General features: G+C 37.0%; 1 protein-coding gene across 1 annotated transcript in view; it reads left to right on the top strand.

The window, feature by feature from the left end:
* Window positions 1-501: 501 nt before the first annotated feature.
* ARID4A (AT-rich interaction domain 4A) overlaps window positions 502-20,463 on the top strand; it is a 58,734-nt gene continuing 38,772 nt past the window's right edge. The window contains exons 1-9 of the mRNA XM_065872733.1: window positions 502-682; window positions 1,764-1,820; window positions 3,829-3,939; window positions 5,999-6,064; window positions 7,086-7,176; window positions 15,183-15,262; window positions 15,352-15,446; window positions 16,695-16,831; window positions 20,015-20,090. Of these exons, the coding sequence (XP_065728805.1) occupies window positions 1,815-1,820; window positions 3,829-3,939; window positions 5,999-6,064; window positions 7,086-7,176; window positions 15,183-15,262; window positions 15,352-15,446; window positions 16,695-16,831; window positions 20,015-20,090 (662 nt within the window). The 5' untranslated portion in view covers window positions 502-682; window positions 1,764-1,814. The remainder of the gene's footprint in view (window positions 683-1,763; window positions 1,821-3,828; window positions 3,940-5,998; window positions 6,065-7,085; window positions 7,177-15,182; window positions 15,263-15,351; window positions 15,447-16,694; window positions 16,832-20,014; window positions 20,091-20,463) is intronic.

The raw sequence follows: 20,463 nt of genomic DNA, 5'->3' as shown, positions 1-20,463 counted from the left end.
TTGCCGCTGTTAAATGAATCCACGGGATAAAGATTCCGCTCTCGTCTCGCCAGAAACATAAAATGCGGTAGACCTGCAGCCACCGCTGCCCAGACAAAATGGCGCCGAGAAACTGGTTCAGCGCAGGCGCTTTGGAAAGACCCTGCCCCGCCCCCGTGCAAGTCCTGGCCACAGCTCCGGGTTCGGTTTCCATGGGACACCCCACCGCCAATCCTCGTGCCGAACTGCTCTTCCTGACCCCTCAATTGACCAATCAGTGCTCAGTTAAGTACATCCGGAGTCGTCTTTACCAATCATTTTTCAGGACTTGCTTACTCAATATCTGATTCTCCAGTAACGTTAGTCTTCGGAGGCAGCCAATCATAAGTGGCAGATGTCCTACCTGCTGTTTTTCGCACCAATCCGTGAAGTTTCAGAGCTACATCCAATGAGGACGGCAGGTAGCGAGCTCCAATCCGAAACTCTTCGGCGTCATGAGCAGCCAATAGGAGTTCGTGTAGAAGCGAGTCTGCTCAACAGCTTGTTATTTGGTGGATTGTGGCAGTAAATTGGGCGAGTGGGGAACCGGGCGCAGGAACTGTCGCCGCGGCCGGGAGTGGTGCTGCCCGGACTGGGGCCCACGGGGGTCAGTGGGGCGGAGGACTCGGGGGCTGACAACGCGCACTTCACCCGCAGTTGGTAGGTGGGGAGAAGAGAAGCGGGGGATACTGAATGGAAGAAGCGGCACTAGCAGCTGGTGCTGCTGCCTGGGGTCCCGGTGCAGTTGGAAGCTTTGGAGGTGGGGAGGGGGGATGCTTGGCAAGCGGGGCGGCGAGCGCAGGGGAAGGGGCAAGTCGTGGAGCAGCGGCAGAAACTGCGGGAACAGCCGCCGCAGCTGCCTCCTCGGCCGCTTCCCCGGGTTCCCCGGGAAAATGGCTGTGGGCTGGCCGCGCCGCTAAGTTTCCTTCCGCGAGGCGAGGAGCGGGCTGCTTGGGGCAGCCGGCCCCTAACTCCCCAGCGCGTCCTCCCCCGTGGAGTCCGTGGTTGGACCCGAGGGTCTGGGGGCTGATACTGCTCTGGGCTGTACAAAAAGTTGAGGCGGGCGCGGGGAGGAGGCGGCGGCTGCCGCTGTGCGGCTCCCCTCCCCTCCCACACCCTGTCCGGGCCACCTCCCCTCCTTCTCTCCGCCCCCCCAGCCTTCTTCCCCTCGCGGGTCTTCCCTTTCTCGCGCGCCTCGGGGCTGAAGGCCACGGCCCCTGCCCCTTCGGGTGAAGAAGTGCTTCTCCTTTCTGATATGGTGCAGAGGAAAGGAAGGAGAGCAATGGCGCCGTGACACTCCGCTGCCGCCACCGCGGGCCCGGGGCGGGCGGAGGGGGCCGATCGGCGGAGGCGGGGCGCGGGCCGAAGTCGGGGTATCCGGGGGGCGGCTGAGCTCGGCGACCGCGCCTGTAGGGGGCCCGGGGAAGCCCGAACGGCGCCCTGCCCTTCTCCAGAGCGACCCGTCCTGGGGCTCTGAGTTGAGCATTCCGGGTCAAAGTGACGAGCGAGGCGGGGGCGCGGTGGGCCGCTGGCGAACTCCGCGGCGGAACCCACTGCCCTTTGGCGCCCGTGGGGTTCTTGCCACCCCCTCGGCTCCTGCGTCCTGGCTGCCCTCGGAGGGGATCTTATCCCTTCCCTGGTGAGGGTTCTGCCCCTCCCCGCTGGCGTTTGTTTACTTTCTTTCCCTGGGTCGCTCCCCTCGTTGACTGATTCTGTGCCTGTCTTTCCCCTCCCTTTGGTTCCAGCGACGGAGAAGATAGCTCGTTGAGCTGGAACCCCACAGATCACCAGTGAAAATGAAGGTAAGTAGAGTCGACGCTGCTCGGAACCTCGTGCCCTGGACACTGACTGTCGTGAGGCCAGTGCTATGGAATGTCATTTTTTTTGCTACTCAAAATTGATTCGTCTGCTGAGCAGCGCTTTCTGAAAATGAGGACGTGTTGAATGGGTGAGAGATGATCATTGTGTCTAAATGCGGTCAGTTGGGCCCCTCTCCGAAGCAGTTAGCACTTTGGAAAGGCTGCTGCAGCCTTTCCATTGTTGTCCATTGGGCTAGTATTTTTAAACACTTCCTGTGTTGGCAGCGACCTTTGCAGAAGTAAAGCTTTTGTCCTGCTTTGGTTCTTTGGGGGATTTTTTGATTTTTTTTTTTTTCTTCCCCAGTGCCAATGCGATTTTCTAAGGAAGGAATGTGTGGATTGTGTAAGGGAGATACCATTTCTTCTGGGGATAAAGTGAAATTTTGTGGGTAAAATATTTGAAGGTGAACTAAAACTAAGTATTATTATATATTATTATTATAACTAATAATACTTAATTTTAGTTCAGTAAATATTTTAAATGTATATCCAACCTAAAAAAAATTCTCCTAAAGACAACTAATATTGCAAACATCGTATGTGATGTTTAAAGGAAAGGGGAGGTATAACATCCTGCAGTTCCGTGGCATTCAATGTTTCAGGTCAGATATTTATTTCCAAAAAGTATTTCTTTTCAATTTGCGTTATTTGTAAATGCACTAACTTTAAACCTGATTCCTTACTCATTTACTGTTTCAGTGTATTAAGCTCTGAAATACAGGATTTTCCCAAACTTCCTCTTGCTTTCCTATCTCCTTGAAGTGACAGTGTACCTTCTTTAATGTTAGTTGGGAAAACTTAATGAAAAATCATTTTCTACTTGAAAGTATTTCTCTAAAGTGTACACTGTCACCTTTGCACTTAGCATTGTTGAGTTGAGCTTGTACGAATACACTTAACTTTTGGAAAATATTCTTAAAATGACAGATTGAGATAGCAGTCATTCTGTTACTGTCAAGATTAAAATGAATGGTGGAGTGAAATTTCTCATATCTTTCCATGTGTCATTCTGATCACGGCCATTTGCTAAAAGTAGATATTACTTTGTGAAACTTTTTTTAAAAAATATACCAAGAAGATTAGTGTTGACAAACTAGGTACAGCTACCCTCAGTTCACATCTCTGCATTCATCAGTTAATTTAGATTTAAAGCTTTAAAATGCAGCTTTTAGCCAATGATTTTTCTAAATAATGCTCTCTTTATCAAAAGGGTTGGCTTCATTTATTACCTGTACAGTTACTATGTATCCAAAAACAGTTGACTTTATGTAGCTATATTAATAAACATTTGGGCTTCCCTGGTGGCGCAGTGGTTGAGAGTCCGCCTGCCAATGTAGGGGACACGAGTTCGTGCCCCGGTCCGGGAGAAGATCCCACGTGCCGTGGAGCGGCTGGGCCCGTGAGCCATGGCCGCTGGGCCTGCGTGTCCAGAGCCTGTGCTCCGCGACGGGAGAGGCCAGAACAGTGAGAGGCCCGCGTACCGCAAACAAAACAAAACACATTTAATTATGTATTTGTTAGTGTTAATTTTAATAGCAATATTTCTTTTAATTTGAAAACAAAATTTCAGGCGGCCATAACTGACTAACTTAAAGTTTTATGAGACACTTAAAATAAATATACCTTTTCTGGATTAAAAAATTTTTTCATTTCTTAAATATATTATAAAATTGTTGAATCATTTTGTATCTGAATGAAAAAACATTACATTTCCTACTGATACTTTCTAGTTACAATTTAAATTGTTTTATGTTTTCGCGATATAGATTATAAAGTAAAGGATTGCTAATAAAGTGTTTGCTTTAAGGATATTTTTCAAATTATCAATGATATTAATAAGCAAATAATGTTAATATTCTTACTACTTGAAATACAGAACCTTTTGATGAGACTTGGGGTTGGAGTAGGGGAAAATAGTAGTGACATTCATATTGTATGTTCCTTTCATCAGGCGGCGGATGAGCCTGCCTACCTGACAGTGGGAACTGATGTCAGTGCCAAGTACCGAGGTGCCTTCTGTGAGGCAAAAATTAAGACTGTGAAAAGGCTGGTAAAAGTTAAGGTAATTTTTTTTTTAATGGAACAGCTTTATTAACTCGATTGAAGAGAATTAGGGATGGAATTCGGAGACTACAAATCAACATTTTATTTACTGAACTATTACTTCACTTCGTGAATCATTACTATGTGAAAGCACTGTTATATACAAAACTATAGGAAAAGCACATTAAGAATTGGGAAATAAAGAACTCAAGATGAGAAATTATTCCAAGTGCTTCCATGAAATACCATACTCATGATACTTCCCATCATTTGGATCTTTCCTGTTTGCGGTAGCATGCTTACTTAGGCTATAATCTATTTTCTCTCCTTTCATATTATTCAGGTAGGGATGATTTCAAGTGATTAGAAAAAACAATAGATTACTAAAAACAAAACAGTGGGAATTATCATTTCAAGACAGCGATAAAAATGACTTAAGAATTTTATCTTAAGATAATTTTAAGATGCTTTTGTGACCAGAAAAAAAGTTATTGATTGCTGTACAATATTTGGAAGTACAGAAAAGTACTGCAGGATTAAAAGCCATAGTTGACCTCAGAAATCCTACTATTATCATTTTGTGTTTACTCCTAGTAATTTTTCTATATAAATGCTTTTAATAATCTTAGTTACTTAGACTACAAAGGTAATCCATGCTTATTATAAACTTTTTAACATTGTGGAACTGTATAATAAAGTTCATGGAGGTCCTCTGTGATATTACTCCAAAGAACCTTTAGGTGTTCTACCAAATTTTGTGCTGTGCCTTTCAGTAACAGTGTTGATGTTATTATTATCATTGGATCATTCTGTACTTTCAGTTTTGCAATTTGCTTTTCACTTACATATGTGATCCTTTCCTACAAAAATTAAGCACCCTGGAAGGAGGAAATGTTTGCCCTGTTCTGTTTGCAATACCTAGAGCAGTGCCTTATAAACAGGGGGCGCTCAGAATGTGTTGAATGAATAAGTGAACAGTGGACCCAGGACCAGCAGCATCAGTCTCACCTGAGAACTGGTTTAAAATGCAAATTCTCAGGCCCCCACCCCAGACAAACTGAGTCAGAAACGCTGAGGATGGGGTCCTATGATTGTGTTATAACAAGCCCTTCAAGTGTTTCTGATGCATGTTGAAGTTTGAGAACCATTAAACTAGAGGAGTGTGATTTGTGTGGTAGACAAATAGACTTATCTATGATTATTATAAACTTTCTGTTTAAATTTCCATCTGCTGGTGAAACTTTTCTTTGAGTATTCTTAGGATATCATTTGACATTCATTTCTTCCTTGTTTCATACAGTCTTTTTACTATGTCAGCTATACAGGATTTCCTTACTAAATACTTACTTGGAATTCTTTGAGAATTTTAACTTTTTGTTAGTATTGTGGCTCTTTGTAGATTAATTTATTTAATTTAAAATCAATACAGTGATTGTCTGGGGAGGTCTTATACATAAATTACCTAGAATTTGAAGTTTCCTCTTATTTGGGTACATGCTTCCTTTCCGTCTCCCTCTCCCATTCTCCCTCTCTCTTAATAGAGCGGGTTACCTTATATATGTGGGAGGATCTGTAGTAGAAGGGAGCACTTATTTGTGACTGAATTGCATATCAGATTATTATTTAGGTTTACTTTATAAAGGACCAGAAGACTTCTGGTTTTAATTTGTTTACCTTGCATGTAGGCAATAAAGTTTGATGCTGTTTTTTTTTAAATATACTTGGCGACAGAACCTTTATGACTAGTTGATAAAAAGCAATGAAGGCAATTTTAAGGTTTTACAATAATCACTACAGATTATAAACCTTCTATAGTCAATTCAGCAAACATTTATTAAGTGCCTGTAATATGTATTGACACTTGCTAACTGCTGGAGATATAGTGAGGAGGAGGACTCCAGCCCTCAAGGAGCTCAGTTAATGAGAGAGACAATAAGCGTAAATACAATGGAATAAGTATTATACCAGAGGTAACCACAGGATGCTAAGAAAGTATAAAGACATTTTTGTTACAGTATTACCATAAATGTACTGTTTTAAAAGTAACATGCAAACTATTGTGCAAAAATGTTTTTTAGGTACTCCTGAAACAGGATAATACTACACAATTGGTGCAAGATGACCAAGTAAAGGGTCCTTTAAGAGTACGTATTTTGTACAGTTTACAATCTGAAATGATGAATCGTAAATTCATACAGTGATTTATTGGATTTTATATTTGTAGATACACTTTTAAAATGTTAAAAAATGTTAATCAGAAAACAAAGTTACAAATAAGGTGTTGTAGAGTTAGTATAAATTACAATATTACAATGGCTGTATCCTTAGTTAAAGAATGTTAAACATCTTACAGAAGGATAGTTTAACATATGTGAACATGAGTTTCAGCTACCTTTTGTTTTGAATTCTTGGACTGAATACTGCATTTTGTTTTTCATATTGTTGCCACAGGTGTTTAGCTTGATAAGTGTAATATACCAGTATCATAAGTCTGAATCTTCTGTTTTTCTAACTTACCAAGTAAACTATGTTGACTTAATAGTTCAATTTAATGAATACCTACATTATGTTTTCCATCCATTTCTGGCCATTTGTTTATGTTATAAAACTTCATTATGTCAGAGTACCACTTCGGTTAATATCTGATATACAAAGGTCTGGAAGCTGAAAGAAGGTCAACTGGTCCATCCCTCTCTCTCCAGGTGAACCTTTATCTAAAAGGTCCCTTAAATACAAGTGCTGAATCCAATATTCAATATTTACATGAAAGAAAATTGAAGCTGTTTTTGCTGTTCTATGGTGTTTTGGTTCTTACATTCCACAATTTTCTTGAAGGCAGTATCATGTAGTAAAAAAAGCTCTGAAATGAGACTTAAAAGACTGGGTTCTCATCATGGACTCTTTGCAAATTATTCTCTCTTCCTAAACCACAATTTCCAACACATGAAATAGGGGTAATAATAGCTATCTTACTTAAGCCTAAGCATTTTGAGACTTGAATTGCATGGTAAATGTATGAACACTATAAATGATAAAGATCTAAGCCAATGTAAGGTATAATTACCATAAATAGATATATTTTTTTAACCCAGGTCATATAGTTGGTACGAGTGATTTGGTTTGTTTGTTTAAATTTGGTGATGAAATTTCGATTTTTTGTTTTAGGTTGGAGCCATTGTTGAAACAAGGACATCTGATGGATCCTTTCAGGAAGCTGTTATCAGCAAGTTGACAGATGCTAGTTGGTATACTGTGGGTAGGTAGTTAGGTAATTTAATATAGAGGATTTAATTTGCGGGTTTCATAGCTATCTCTCTGTTTTGTAAATTCATTGAATCATTACCTTGGCAGAGAAATATGTATTCTTTCCTGTCAATTTACTTGATATAGACAGCTGAAATTTTAATGATACCCTGATGGTAAAAAAAAAAAAAACCCAATTACCTCTTTATAGTAACTTGGCCACTTATGGCTATTTCATCTAAGAATGTACTTCTTTTTTAGGTTATCTTGATATTTCCCTTCAAGAAAGTTAAATTATGTGGTTATTTTTCTTCCGTTAGAAAAGTCAATACAACTTAGTATTGTAAGTCATCAGACTTTTAAACTTTTTCTGGAATTACAATTAAAATTGCATAGTTGCAGTCTTTTATTGTATTGCTGCCTATTTTATATAAGGGTGCTATAGATATTACCACAGAATTTACAGACTAAAAAAATTTGGGCCAGAGTAGATTCAAGCCTAGGTGATCATAGCTTAATTTTTGATTTTCAATGCAGTCAGGACTCTCTTAGTAACACCTTTCACAAAAGATATATATGCTGCTAATGTGAATTCCTTCTTAACATTTCATGCATAAGCTTATACTGGCTTTAAAAAACTTTACGGTAGTGAGTAGCAACAAGTGTCACAGTGCATGTAAATGAAAACCTAAATGCAGTACCTATATTGTTGCTGTCATTATGTTGATGAGAATAGCAATAATTAAGATTTCCAAGTCTCCTCTCATTACTTTCAGACTACACAGTCCTGTGGATAACATCCAATCGTTGGCTTTACACTGAACATCTATAGCATTAATTGGTTTTTACATTTATGTCTTGATATAAAAGATATAATTATAGTGTTGTGGTTTCCTTGCAGAAGATAAAGAAATGACCCTTTAGGTTTATTTTTAGTTTACGTGATTTGTTGCTTTGAGTAAACATCATTCATCTGTAGTTGATGCTCAAGGCTGTGAAGAACACCCTTTGGTTGAAAATTGTACTTCCTGTGTCTTACTCTGTGGCTTCTATTATTAGTAGCAATGTGCTGTATGTACCTAATATTTTCTAACCGTTTTTATTCTTAGACCTCCTACAAGTTGGTGTTGGTTCACAATAGTGCTATTATTCTGAACTATACATATATATATATATTTTTTTTTTTTTTGCGGTACGCGGGCCTCTAAACTGTTGTGGTCTCTCCCGTTGTGGAGCACAGGCTCCGGACGCGCAGGCTCAGCGGCCATGGCTCACGGGTCCAGCCACTCCGCAGCATGTGGGATCTTCCCAGACCGGGGCACGAACCCGTGTCCCCTGCATTGGCAGGTGGACTCTCAACCACTGTGCCACCAGGGAAGCCCTGAACTATATATTTTTAGGAGGCTTAATTGTGACTGTTGATAGTTGTTAGAGATTTAAAAACTAAGCTTAAAATTAACTGTTAGATTTTAAGTGGATACAATTTTGCTATATTAAACAAAGCAGTGGTAAAAATTACAGGAGTTGATGTGTGCAGAATCATGGGAAATGATATGATGCATGTTTGAATACTAACATGCATCCTGTTTGGTGCCCAATATCAAGGTTACATTCACAATACTTGTGAAGTTTTACTGATGTAATGCTTACACTTCTGCAGCAGCAATACTTTTCAGGTTTTCAAATTTTGGATTTTCTGCACTCCAGAATAATCCTCCATTTATGAATAGCAATCTCTGTCCTTTACCTGAATGGCACTTTAGTATTGATGAAAACTAGTTGCCACTGAGCATTCTCTGTGGTGATTTTCTTTGATAGACAATAACAGAAGAAATTGTATAATTCTTGTTCTCAAAGAGCTTAGAATCTTAATTGCATATGGTTCATATATTAAGCATTAGTGTACATAAGAATCACTTGATGCTCATTTGAAAAAAAAAGGATTTGAGGACCCCAAATCTCTCTAATTTAGTGGGTCTGGGATGGCAACCCAAGAATCTTTTTTATAAACACATTGGCTGAATCTAATGCAGTTAGTACACGCTTAGAAAAACAGACCACATTTGTAGAAACAGAGACCAATTAGGGGAGAAGAATCCAAAATACTTAAAATTTTTGCATCTGTGTAATGAGAGTGACCAAAAAATTCTAAGATGTTAAGAGGCACTATTCTCTTAAGTATTAAGAGAATTAAGTATATTCTCTTATTCTCTTTATAGCACTCTGCTATAAAGAATGTTTAGGTATTGAAGGATGTAGGCCACATAAAGAATGATCCTTATTAAAAGATGGCAAAATAAAATGTGTGATCTCTCACAGGTCACGAACTTTCTATAATTTTCTTTAATTGAGTGACTACTTAATTGCTCTTTTCTGGATTTTTTCTTGATTTCTAATTCCTAGCAAAGTGTTATATAGGTAGAATCAGAAAGTATTTAAAGTATTATTAATGGTCTTGATGTTTTTTGATTTTAAAAGAACTTGAAATTATGTCAGTCTCTTAAAAATGAAACAAAAGGGGATAACATACTGCTGATTTGGATTAAATAGGAGTTATAATTATCAGTGATCAAAAGTTACCTGAGAAACTGTTATTAACTCCTTATATAATATAGGTATTAATTTTTCATATTATAGCTGAATGACCAATTTTGAAAAAGATTATGGATCTAATATAACTCAATTTAAAAAAATCTAATAATACCTTGCCCTCCAGTGTTGAACAACAAATAGCACCAGTTCATGGATTTTTATGTTTTTTGAGACTTTGAAATATTTCCCCTTCCTATCATAAAACAATGCTTCCTAGTAGTTTATTCATTTGGCAGTTCTTTTCCTTGCATTAAAGATAAGGAATCTGTAATGTGTGGAAGTGTATTGTTATCTGTCCAGCCATTCAGAAGATACCAAAATTGGGATTAGAATTCATATCTCCACTTGAATGTTGCCTTTAATTCCTGACAAATATAACTGTCAGTAAGACATTCTAAAACTGTTCTTTTGCTTTGTTAGAATATAAAAATAACACATGGTATTTGAAAAATAAGAAAAATGTAAAGGAGAAAGTTGCTTTTAATTTAAATAATTTATATATAAATGTACGTAAACACATCATATATCAAGTTTAACACTAAAATATTTTCGATCATTGATATATTGTGACAAATGCTTTTTTAAGTTTCTGGATTTTTTTCATACCTTGTTATTATTTGGCACATCAGTTTGATCATATCTCATGGAAATTCTAAGTTAAAGGAGTAGAGGAGGGTTACATTAACCTGGTGAATGGACTGACTTGTGTAGAATGTGCTGTAGGCTTATAAGGCTTTTGATTTGATTAGAACTGCTTATGACAAATGTTGTTATAACCAGAATCAACCACAAAATGTTTTTTCAAAGCCAAATGGTTATTTCCCTGACTAGAAAATCATTCATTAAGAAAAAAAGTACTAAGTAACAAATCTATTTAGTCCTGTGATAGGCTTTAACACATTGTTTAAATAGCCTTCTGTAAGACTTAACCTTCTCATAATATTTTGTTAACATAATTATACATTTGAATGTTAATTTCTTAAATTTCCAGATTCCTGAAGTTTTTGATCTTAGCTGCTGAGGGGCTTCTGTAGTTATCACAGATGATTTTATGAGCAACAGAACTATTGGTTTTACCTAGGGTATGCATATATTTTTAATTTTAAAGTTTTTACTGTATCACGTGAAATGTTTTGTTAATTGTTACCGGTATAAGCAGATATAACAATAATACTTATTTTCACCAAGTCAGAATTCTTTTTTTTGTCTATTTTTTGTTTATTAACAAGATAAAGTTTGAGGGTTTTAAAAAAATTAATTTTTATTATTGAAATATAGTTGATTTACAGTGTTGTGTTAATTTCTGCTGTATAGCAAAGTGATTCAGTTACACATATGTATACATTCTTTTTCATATTCTTTTCTATTATGGTTTATCACAGGATATTGAATATAGTTCCCTGTTCTATACAGTAGGACCTTGTTGTTTATCAAGTCAGAATTCTTAAACTCTCTTCCCAGTGTTCATTTTATGCCTCTGTTTCTTACCTGTTTGTTAATTCATTTTGATCCCCCCTTAACTAAATTGTAGCTCATAGATGAACCTTCTAATTCTCAATTTCTTTATCTATAAAAGGAAGATAGTGATTCCGACCCTGTAGAGGCTGCTGTGAGGATTAGGGCATAGTAGAAGCTTAATAAGTAATAGCCAATTATATCTTTGGATAGATAAAGTTAATTTACTGTTGTTACTATCTTACTATTCTCCAGCATCTAACAGTGCTATGATAACAGGTAAATCTTTTGTATTTAGTAGTTAGATTAGATCCCTTTTACTTTTGTTTCTTTGAATTCTAACAGTTTAGGGTCAGGCTTTGTTTCCATTAGCATTATTTTGTCTAGTACGATTAATGTTACAGAGAGAATCTTAGCTTTGTCTTTGTCCTCAAATTAGGTTTTAGAATTTATATGTAATATACTAACAGAGATACAACTTTTGTAGTATCTGCTCTCTTGCACTCAGTGAATGATGTATTCAAATGCCATTTTTGGCAAGTATAAGACATTTCATATCTTATAATTACTAAATCCTTATACTCTGTTTTTCTCTTGGTGTGCTGTAGTATATACCTTGAACCAAAAATAAGCTTAATATACTATACACACACCAGTTAATTATTTCACTCTTATCAAAATGCTAGAGTCAGTGTTCAATGCCTTCAAATTATGTGTTCTTTAAGATGATATTTCTAACATGGAAGTTATAGAGGAAACTTTTTGTTTTTGGCCGCACCGCGTGGCGTGTGAGATCTTAGTTCCCTGACCTGGGATTGAACCTAGGCTCTTGGCAGTTAGAGTGCAGAGTCCTAACCACTGGACTGCCAGGGAATTCCCTAGAGGAAACTTTTTTTTTTTTTCTTGCGTTATGCGGGCCTCTCACTGTTGTGGCCTCTCCCATTGCGGAGCACAGGCTCGGGACGCTCAGGCTCAGCGGCCATGGCTCACGGGCCTAGCCGCTCCGTGGCATGTGGGATCTTTCTGAACCGGGGCACGAACCCGTGTCCCCTGCATCGGCAGGCAGACTCTCAAGTACTGCACCACCAGCGAAGCCCGAGGAAACTTTTTTTTAATAAATTTTATTTATTTATTTTTGGCTACTTTGGGTCTTCTTGCAGTGTGCGGGCTTCTCATTGTGCTGGCTTCTCTTGTTGCGGAGCACGGGCTCTAGGCGCGCGGGTTTCAGTAGTTGTGGCTTGTGGGCTCTAGAGCACAGGCTCAGTAGTTGTGGCGCGTGGGCTTAGTTGCTACGCGGCATGGGATCTTCCCAGCCCAGGGCTCAGTTCAGTGTCCCCTGCATTGGCAGGCGGATTCTTAACCACTGCGCCACCAGGGAAGCCCTAGATGGAACTTCTTAATGATTTTGATAATCAGGGATGTCATGATTAAATAGGTCCACTATGTTGTCAAGTTTTCTGTTTGTCTTTCAGAAAATCTTGAGAAGTTATGTGGCTCAACAGATTTGTATAAAGTACTCAAATACATACCTTTGTATAGTTTTATGAATTAAAAAAATTCTTAAAAATATTTTTTAAGAGAAACAGAGAAAATTCTGTTTCTCTTTGTTCACTTGAAGTTGGAAGGGGTTCGGTTCCTGTGAAAAAAATGTAAAAGGGTTATTTGTACCACAATTGACTTTGGTCCTTACCTTATTTCTAACCATGGTAGAATTGTGTTGAAGTGAGATTAATTTTTTCCTTCAAAAATCTGATATATTTTCAAGGTGAATATTTTTAAAAAAACAAGAACTCAGAATGTTAAATTTCTCATTAGAGCATTTTGATTTGGGGCTGCCATTGATTAATAATAAAACCTTGTGGAAAAGATTTTGTTGTGTAAATTTGATGTTAGTGATTTGTCTTATAGTCTCATTTTCCTTCCTCACATCTCCACCACTTAAATGTGGTGTATATAGTGTATATATGTGCGTGTCCAGTGTCACCGTCTTTGGTATTGTAGGCATTAAGGAAAATTGGAACGTTTAAGTTTTATTCTTTAGCATACTTATGGACATTAATAATAACACGAAAAATTATTTTAAGTTTGGTATGATAATTTCATGATTTTGAATTTTTCAAAGAGCAGTGGTTTATCAGACTCGATGACACCATATAAATCATAATTGTGATACAAATGTTTAAAGCAGTGTTAATCAAGTGTAGATTAGTGATGTAATTGTTGGAGGATGTTGTGTTTTATCCTGTCATTGTGTCTGCAGGTGGTCATTAATTTCTGCATCATTGACAGTGTATAACACAGATGATTTTGCGGAATTATTATGCTTCTTTAAATATGTGCACCAGGAGCTTTTAATATTCTCTGCATTGTCTCCTGCATGTAAGAGAATCTAAACTAGGTGTCTTTAGTCTAAGAGAAGGAACTGACTGAGGTGGATAAATATTGAAGAAGTTGAGTTAAGTTTCTACCATGAAAAAAGTTTATGATTCAAAGGCAAAGTTTTTGCTAATAAAGCAGCCCTTTAAAAAAAATTCAGGATTGTAATTATATAGGTAACAAGGTAAAGATTTTAAGATATTAAATCAAGATAATGTAGAATTTTCCTTTCTTAACATTATTCTGTTAAATTGGAAAAATATTAAAAAATTGAAAAACATGTAGAATTATAAAAATTAGGATTAAATCTTAAAATAATAATCACTTGTTTATGTATGCTTTCCTATGTATGTGCTTTTTCCATAATATATATAAACATTTGTTGATGTGTATATGCATTTTAAGTATCAGAGGTAAGGATTCTGTCTTCTTATTTTATTTTTTCAAAATGCTGGGCATCAGGTATCTTCTGAGAAAATTTTCTTTGTGAATATTAGATGGTAAAATCAGAGTACCTTTCTAGAAAATTAAACCTTAGGGAGGGTGGGAGGGAGGGAGACGCAAGAGGGAAGAGATACGGGAACATATGTATAACTGATTCACTTAGTTATAAAGCAGAAACTAACACACCATTGTAAAGCAATTATACCCCAATAAAGATGTTTAAAAAAAACCCTATAAAATTGTCAAAATAATATATATAGCTAGATATATGAAGAGCATTGGTGGTAAATTGTTAAATTCCTTGCCCCCATTTTCCTGAAATAATTTACACATAGGTTCCAAGTAGTATTTCTTTTAAATGTAGTAGAAATAAAAACTTGAGAAAGCTTCTGTGCAATTATGACTTATTTTTTAGAATTAAAAAAATTCTCTTTCTGGTGTTTAAACTTTTATTTCTAAACTTCTTGCATCCTCCTCTAGCAAAAGAAACAAGTTGAATCTTATGACTTTAGAATTTGGCAGCCAGTACTTCTGTTGTATTAGGTTATCATGCAAATAAGTAGAAGCAGTAGAATGAACCAACAGCATTACGAGCAGTCAGGCAGTTTCTGGACATTACCCATAATACTTCTTTTTTTTTTTTTTTTTTTTTTCCGTCTGTACGCGGGCCTCTTACCGCTGTGGCCTCTCCCGTTGCGGAGCACAGGCTCCGGACGCGCAGGCTCAGTGGCCATGGCTCACGGGCCCAGCCGCTCGGCGCGCGGCATGTGGGATCTTCCCGGACCGGGGCACGAACCCGCGTCCCCTGCATCGGCAGGCGGACTCCCAACCGCTGCACACCAGGGAAGTCCCTACTTCTTTTTTTTAAACCAGGTTTTTGCTCGTTCTTCTAAAATTAAAGGTAGTTTAATATCTGTGCTTTGACTAGGTTGCTCATGGTTGAAGAAGGTCGTTCTGTAGTGATAGAGATTGAAAAAGTGAATGGAGACACTTAAGCAGTTTGGGGCAGCCATTAACCTGTGTTTGGTATCTAGAATGAAAAATGTGTGTAAATTTTAAAAGGTTTTGAAGCATAACTAACAATGGTTCTTAAGCCCCAGGTAAATAGCAATAAGTGTGCATAAATTCTCTGATATCTTCTGCCTATTGCAGTGTTTGATGATGGTGATGAGAGAACATTGAGACGTACCTCACTATGCTTAAAAGGAGAGAGACATTTTGCTGAGAGTGAGGTAGGGTGACATGGATGGACTTTTTAAATTGAACAACAGCTACTAATGTAGAAGCAAAAAGTGATTTAATTTGTCTGTTTCTTATCCAGACTCTTGACCAGCTTCCATTAACAAATCCAGAGCATTTTGGAACTCCAGTAATTGCAAAGAAGACGAACAGAGGAAGGAGGTCCTCTCTGCCTGTGTGAGTGTTTTCATGTACAGTAACATTACAATTATCACAACATTAAATAAGTGGTTTTTCTACGGTGGTGAAATTTGTTTGGGTGGCCTTTCCACAGCATCTTGTATCCTCGTTTTAGACGTTTTACCCTGAGTAGACTTTGTTCTTAATTCTTGGACAAAGTAATAGGAATAATGATCTCAACCCCTTTTTAAAAAAGGCTATTTTTGTTTTGAGTTACTTTGCCAAATTCCTTAATTGATAGGATTATTTTGCTATGTTATGTGCGTATATGTGTTTTTATAGCCTTTTTATTTCAAAAACATTTCAAGTTTAAAAATTGTAAGAATAATACAATAAACTTTCATATACTCATCGTCCAGATTCACTAAATTATTAAAACTTTTTGACACATTTGCTTTATCATTTCCTGTCTTTATATACATATATTATAATTATTTTTTATTTAATAATAATTTTAACTGGCTGAACCATTTAAGAGGAAGTTGCAAGCATCATGACTTCTTACCCCTAAATAGTTTATGTAAGAACAGGGACATTCTCTTATATAATCAAAGTATGGTTATCAAATTCAGAATAGATAACATTGATAGAATGTTATTATCTGATAATATATAATACATATTTCAGATTTTGCCAGTTGTCCCAATAATAGCCTTTATACCATCGCCTGATTCCAGGATTCAATCCAAGATCATGCATTGCATTTAGTTTATGTGGTTCTTAAGTCTCCTTTAACCTAGAAAAGTTCCTCAGCCTTTTTTTTGTCTTTTCATGACAGTGACATTTTTGAAGACTACAGGCCAATTGTTTTGTAGATTTTTCCTCATTGTGGCCTTGTCTGATTGTTTAGTTATCCAGATAGGTTATCTAAATAAACCTCCTGATGTGTTTGGTGAGATCTTTTCCTAACCTGTTGGAGAATTAGAGTTATATTATCTGGAACCTGGCATGCATAAAAAGTGGAAGGGCAATCTCTTAAACTGTATTTGGCACAGTGAATACTTCCTGGTGATATAGCTTTTCTGTCCCAGCCAGTGGTTGGCATGAGAGTCTAAGTCCAGGTCCTCACTGATCTAGTGAAGTGGACTCGGAGTTACCATGGACAGCGCAGGACTACCTCTTTGGGGCTAGGGAAGTATCCACTTCTTCAATTCCGACTTGAATGAAGAGGCTACTACCCTGGGGTAATGACTATATCAAAGATGGTTGATGTTAAGATCATGATAAAGTTATTCTAACTTTTAGTAACGAAGATGAAAAAGAAGAAGAAAGTAGTGAAGAGGAAGATGAAGATAAGCGACGTCTCAATGATGAATTATTAGGAAAAGTTGTAAGTGTGGTATCTACATCTGAGAAGAGTGAATGGTATCCTGCTTTGGTAAGTATGGTTTTTTTGCAGAGTTAATTAACCATTTAAAGTATTTGTTTAACATGGATTTTAAGAAAGCATTTAAAATATTTTGAGAGTGTTACACAAATTTAGTTTGGACTTTATTGCAAAATTGAGCAGTCCTACTCAGGTCCCACATACTTCACTGCTTTCTTTTGTTATTTCCTTTCTTTAATTCTCTGTAACCAAGTATTTATTGAGATCTTTCAGTTTTTCCTTCAGAATGTGTCCAGTGGTCTGTGTTTACTCTGTTCCCATCACCTTTTTCACCTGATGTATAGTACCTACCACCAGCTTCTCTTAACTTGATGCCTGAATGCTTTCTTAACTAAATTCAGACTTATTTTCTAGAAGTAACTTTTATAGAGAAATTTTAAAACATTGATTTAATCATGATAGTCCCATTCTCAAAAAAAACGGCACTGACTCTGCCTAGAATCAATTCTGCATTTTTAGATGGGTATCTGTGGTCATCCTTAGCTCTTAGTTTGTTTCTCATTTTCAGTGTAAGCTGTCTACTTAGGCTCTTTCTTAACTGCTCCCTGTGTAAGTCACTTCACTCCTCCAGTCCTTTACCCCTTAAATCAATTAGTATTTACTAAGGATTTGCAGTGACTTCAGCTTTGCTCTAAGCTCCTTAAGAAAAGAAAGAGGTATGAGACATAACACATTGCCCTCAAGGAGTTTACTATACACATCTCAAAGACTGTGTAGTAGTTAAATATTATACAGTAATTTAAAAAACTTTTGGTGCAGACACTGGAATAGGACAAAGAGTTTTAGGGAAAGGAAGGGTATACCTAAGCTTTAGAAATGGCAAATCTTGGGTAGGTTGGTAGAGAAAACTAACCTTTGCTTACTTGGGAAAGGAATGAGAAGGTATGAGCAAGAGAATTACTTCACAAGAGGAATCAATATCTCCCATTTCTCTTCTTCCTACTCCTCTCTTAAATATGTCTTAAGGCTCAGCTCAGGTCCTACCTTTCCTGCAGATTCTCCCCTAACCACTTTAACATAAGTATGCCCGTTCTTCTCTGAGTTTTGATATCACTTATATCTCTAATAATAATTTTGGCACAAAATACCTCCCAAATTAGGTTAGCCTCCTTTAAAGAACTGAGGCCTTTTTTTTTTTTTTTCGGTTTCTATGTGTATGTAAATACATTACTCAATTCCTGTGTGGTAGATTTACTTCACATAGGAAAAGTCTGAAAATCCTTTGAACCTTTCAGTTGTATAGGCCAACAAGTCAATGGGTTTGGATTCAGAATACTCAGGTCATAATTTGTCAAGAGATTAAAAAAAAAATGCCCTTATTTACTCAACAGGTTTATCATTTCCCAGGTAATAAAATAAAAGATGAGTAAGAGTCAATGTAAGAATCAGTCTTACATTTGATGATTTTAGTGTACTGCAGAGAATAACCCAAGTAACTGTAATATAAAATAGTATACATTCAATATTAGGACTTCTTGTCCTGAGACCTTGCATTTATTTGAAGGAAATCCAAAAAGAAAAAAAATAAAAAGCCTTCATGAAGCTTTTGAGCTGAGCCTTGAAGGATTTAAAGTTAGTTAGCAGAGCTTCACTAGAGAACTTTCTTAGAAGAAACAGAATAAGTAATAGGAAAGAAGGGGGTTTGTTCATGAAACTATTTGCTCTGGGAATTCATTTTGGCTAAATATTAGATGTGAATAGGGGCATAATAGGAAAGAAGACTGGGAAGTAATTTGGATCGAGGGCAGAAGGGTCTTTAAAATTTCATCTAAAGAATCTGGACGTAGTTCCGCATAGAATTTTGCAGAAGAGTGACATTATTTGAGCTGCATATTTAGGAATGTTAATGACGCAGTGGTATGGTGGATGGATTGTTGTTGAAAGGAGTGGAGGTGATAGGAATCAATTTGGAGGCCATTAGAGTGGTTCACAGGTGAGGTAATTAAGCCTTGGGTTCTGTCTACTCATCCTTTAAGCCTTTAGCCTTTAGCCTTTGCTGCCACACATTTTCCCTTCCCGGGTCTGGTTAAATCTTCCTCCTAGGTGTTTTTATTGATATTTTATCTTATGCCTAGTTGGTATCACTGTACTTAGCCTTCGTTATGTTTTTTTGGTATATCTTTTTGTATTTACCCTTCCATTTCAGTGTTAGCTCCTTGAGGGCAGACACAACTATATTATTAGTCTAGTAATTACCAGCACCTAACAGACAAAAAAACATTTAATACCATCTGATGTTAAAACAGCCGATACAACTGCCAAGAATTTTTGATTGTCTGGACATAACACTGTTTAATATGATAGTCATGAGCCATGTGTGGCTATTTAAGTTTAAATTGTAACTTAATTAATATTAAATAGAATTAAAAATTCAGTCTCTCAGTTGAACTGGCCACATTTCAGGTGCTCAGCCCCATGTGATTCATTGCTGCTATATTGGTCAGTGCCGACAGAGAACATTTCCATCATTGCATAAAGTTCTGTGGTTGGTGCTCGATTACCACAGAGGGGCTAATGTTGAGCAGGTACAGTTCAGCAATTTATTAGTAGTCTTTAATGTTTTTTAAATATTAAATTCTATAAAGAATATACAGAGATTGGTTAGTTACAAATGTTAAGACATTCGTTATTTTTAAAAGTTAAGAAATTTAAAAGTTCTTCACTCAGATTTTCTTTGACTTGTTTAAATACTAAAAATTGTACATGCCTTGGTAAGAATGGGAACTTAGGTGCTTATTTTAATCAAATAGCCAGATTTCAAAATTGATCCTGATTTAAGTGCATTTAAAAAAATATATAATATGGCATGTCTTCATCGTAGATCATACATTTTGTTTTTTGGACAGTAAATGAGTTATTATTATTTGGCTTAGAATAAATCCTAATATTTTTTAAGTGGTCACATTATGGTTTATATTTCATTAATTATTCATTTTATTATCTAATGACTATGTATATTAAATATCTAGAAAGCCAATATGCTAAAGAAAAATTATAAGGCAATCTTTTGTAAGTAAATTTATTATGGTATGGAAGCTGTTGACAATGAACCTATTTCTTGTCAAATATAATCATTTCAAGAAGTTAGGGGATCCAGAACTGTTATTTTAAAAAATATATTCTTTCTTTGAGTAGGGAAAGTAGTAATCAATCTGCTTTTATTTTATATTTCAGGTAGTATCTCCCAGTTGTAATGATGATATCACAGTGAAAAAAGACCAATGTTTAATTCGGTCATTTATCGATTCTAAATTGTGAGTAATGAATCACTTAATAGTGTTACATTGGGAGAAAAAAATGGAAATCAAGACTTTATTTTTTAAAATTTAATCATTTCATGAACTGAGAAGTTGTTACCTAATATGTTTTGACTTTTTTGTAATGTAGGTTATTTAAAAAAATTTTTTTTTAATAAATTTATTTTATTTTTGGCTGCCTTGGGTCTTCACTTGCTGTGCGCGGGCTTTCTCCAGTTGCGGCGAGTGGGGGCTACTCATCATTGTGGTGCGCGGGCTTCTCATTGCGGTGGCTTCTCTTGTTGTGGAGCACAGTCTCTAGGCACACAGGCTTCAGTAGTTGCAGCATGTGGGCTCAGTAGCTGTGGCTCGCGGGCTCTAGAGTGCAGGC

This window comes from Phocoena phocoena, chromosome 2, assembly GCF_963924675.1.
Source record: "Phocoena phocoena chromosome 2, mPhoPho1.1, whole genome shotgun sequence".
Lineage (NCBI taxonomy): Eukaryota > Metazoa > Chordata > Mammalia > Artiodactyla > Phocoenidae > Phocoena > Phocoena phocoena.
This window is presented reverse-complemented; position numbering and strand designations above follow the sequence as displayed.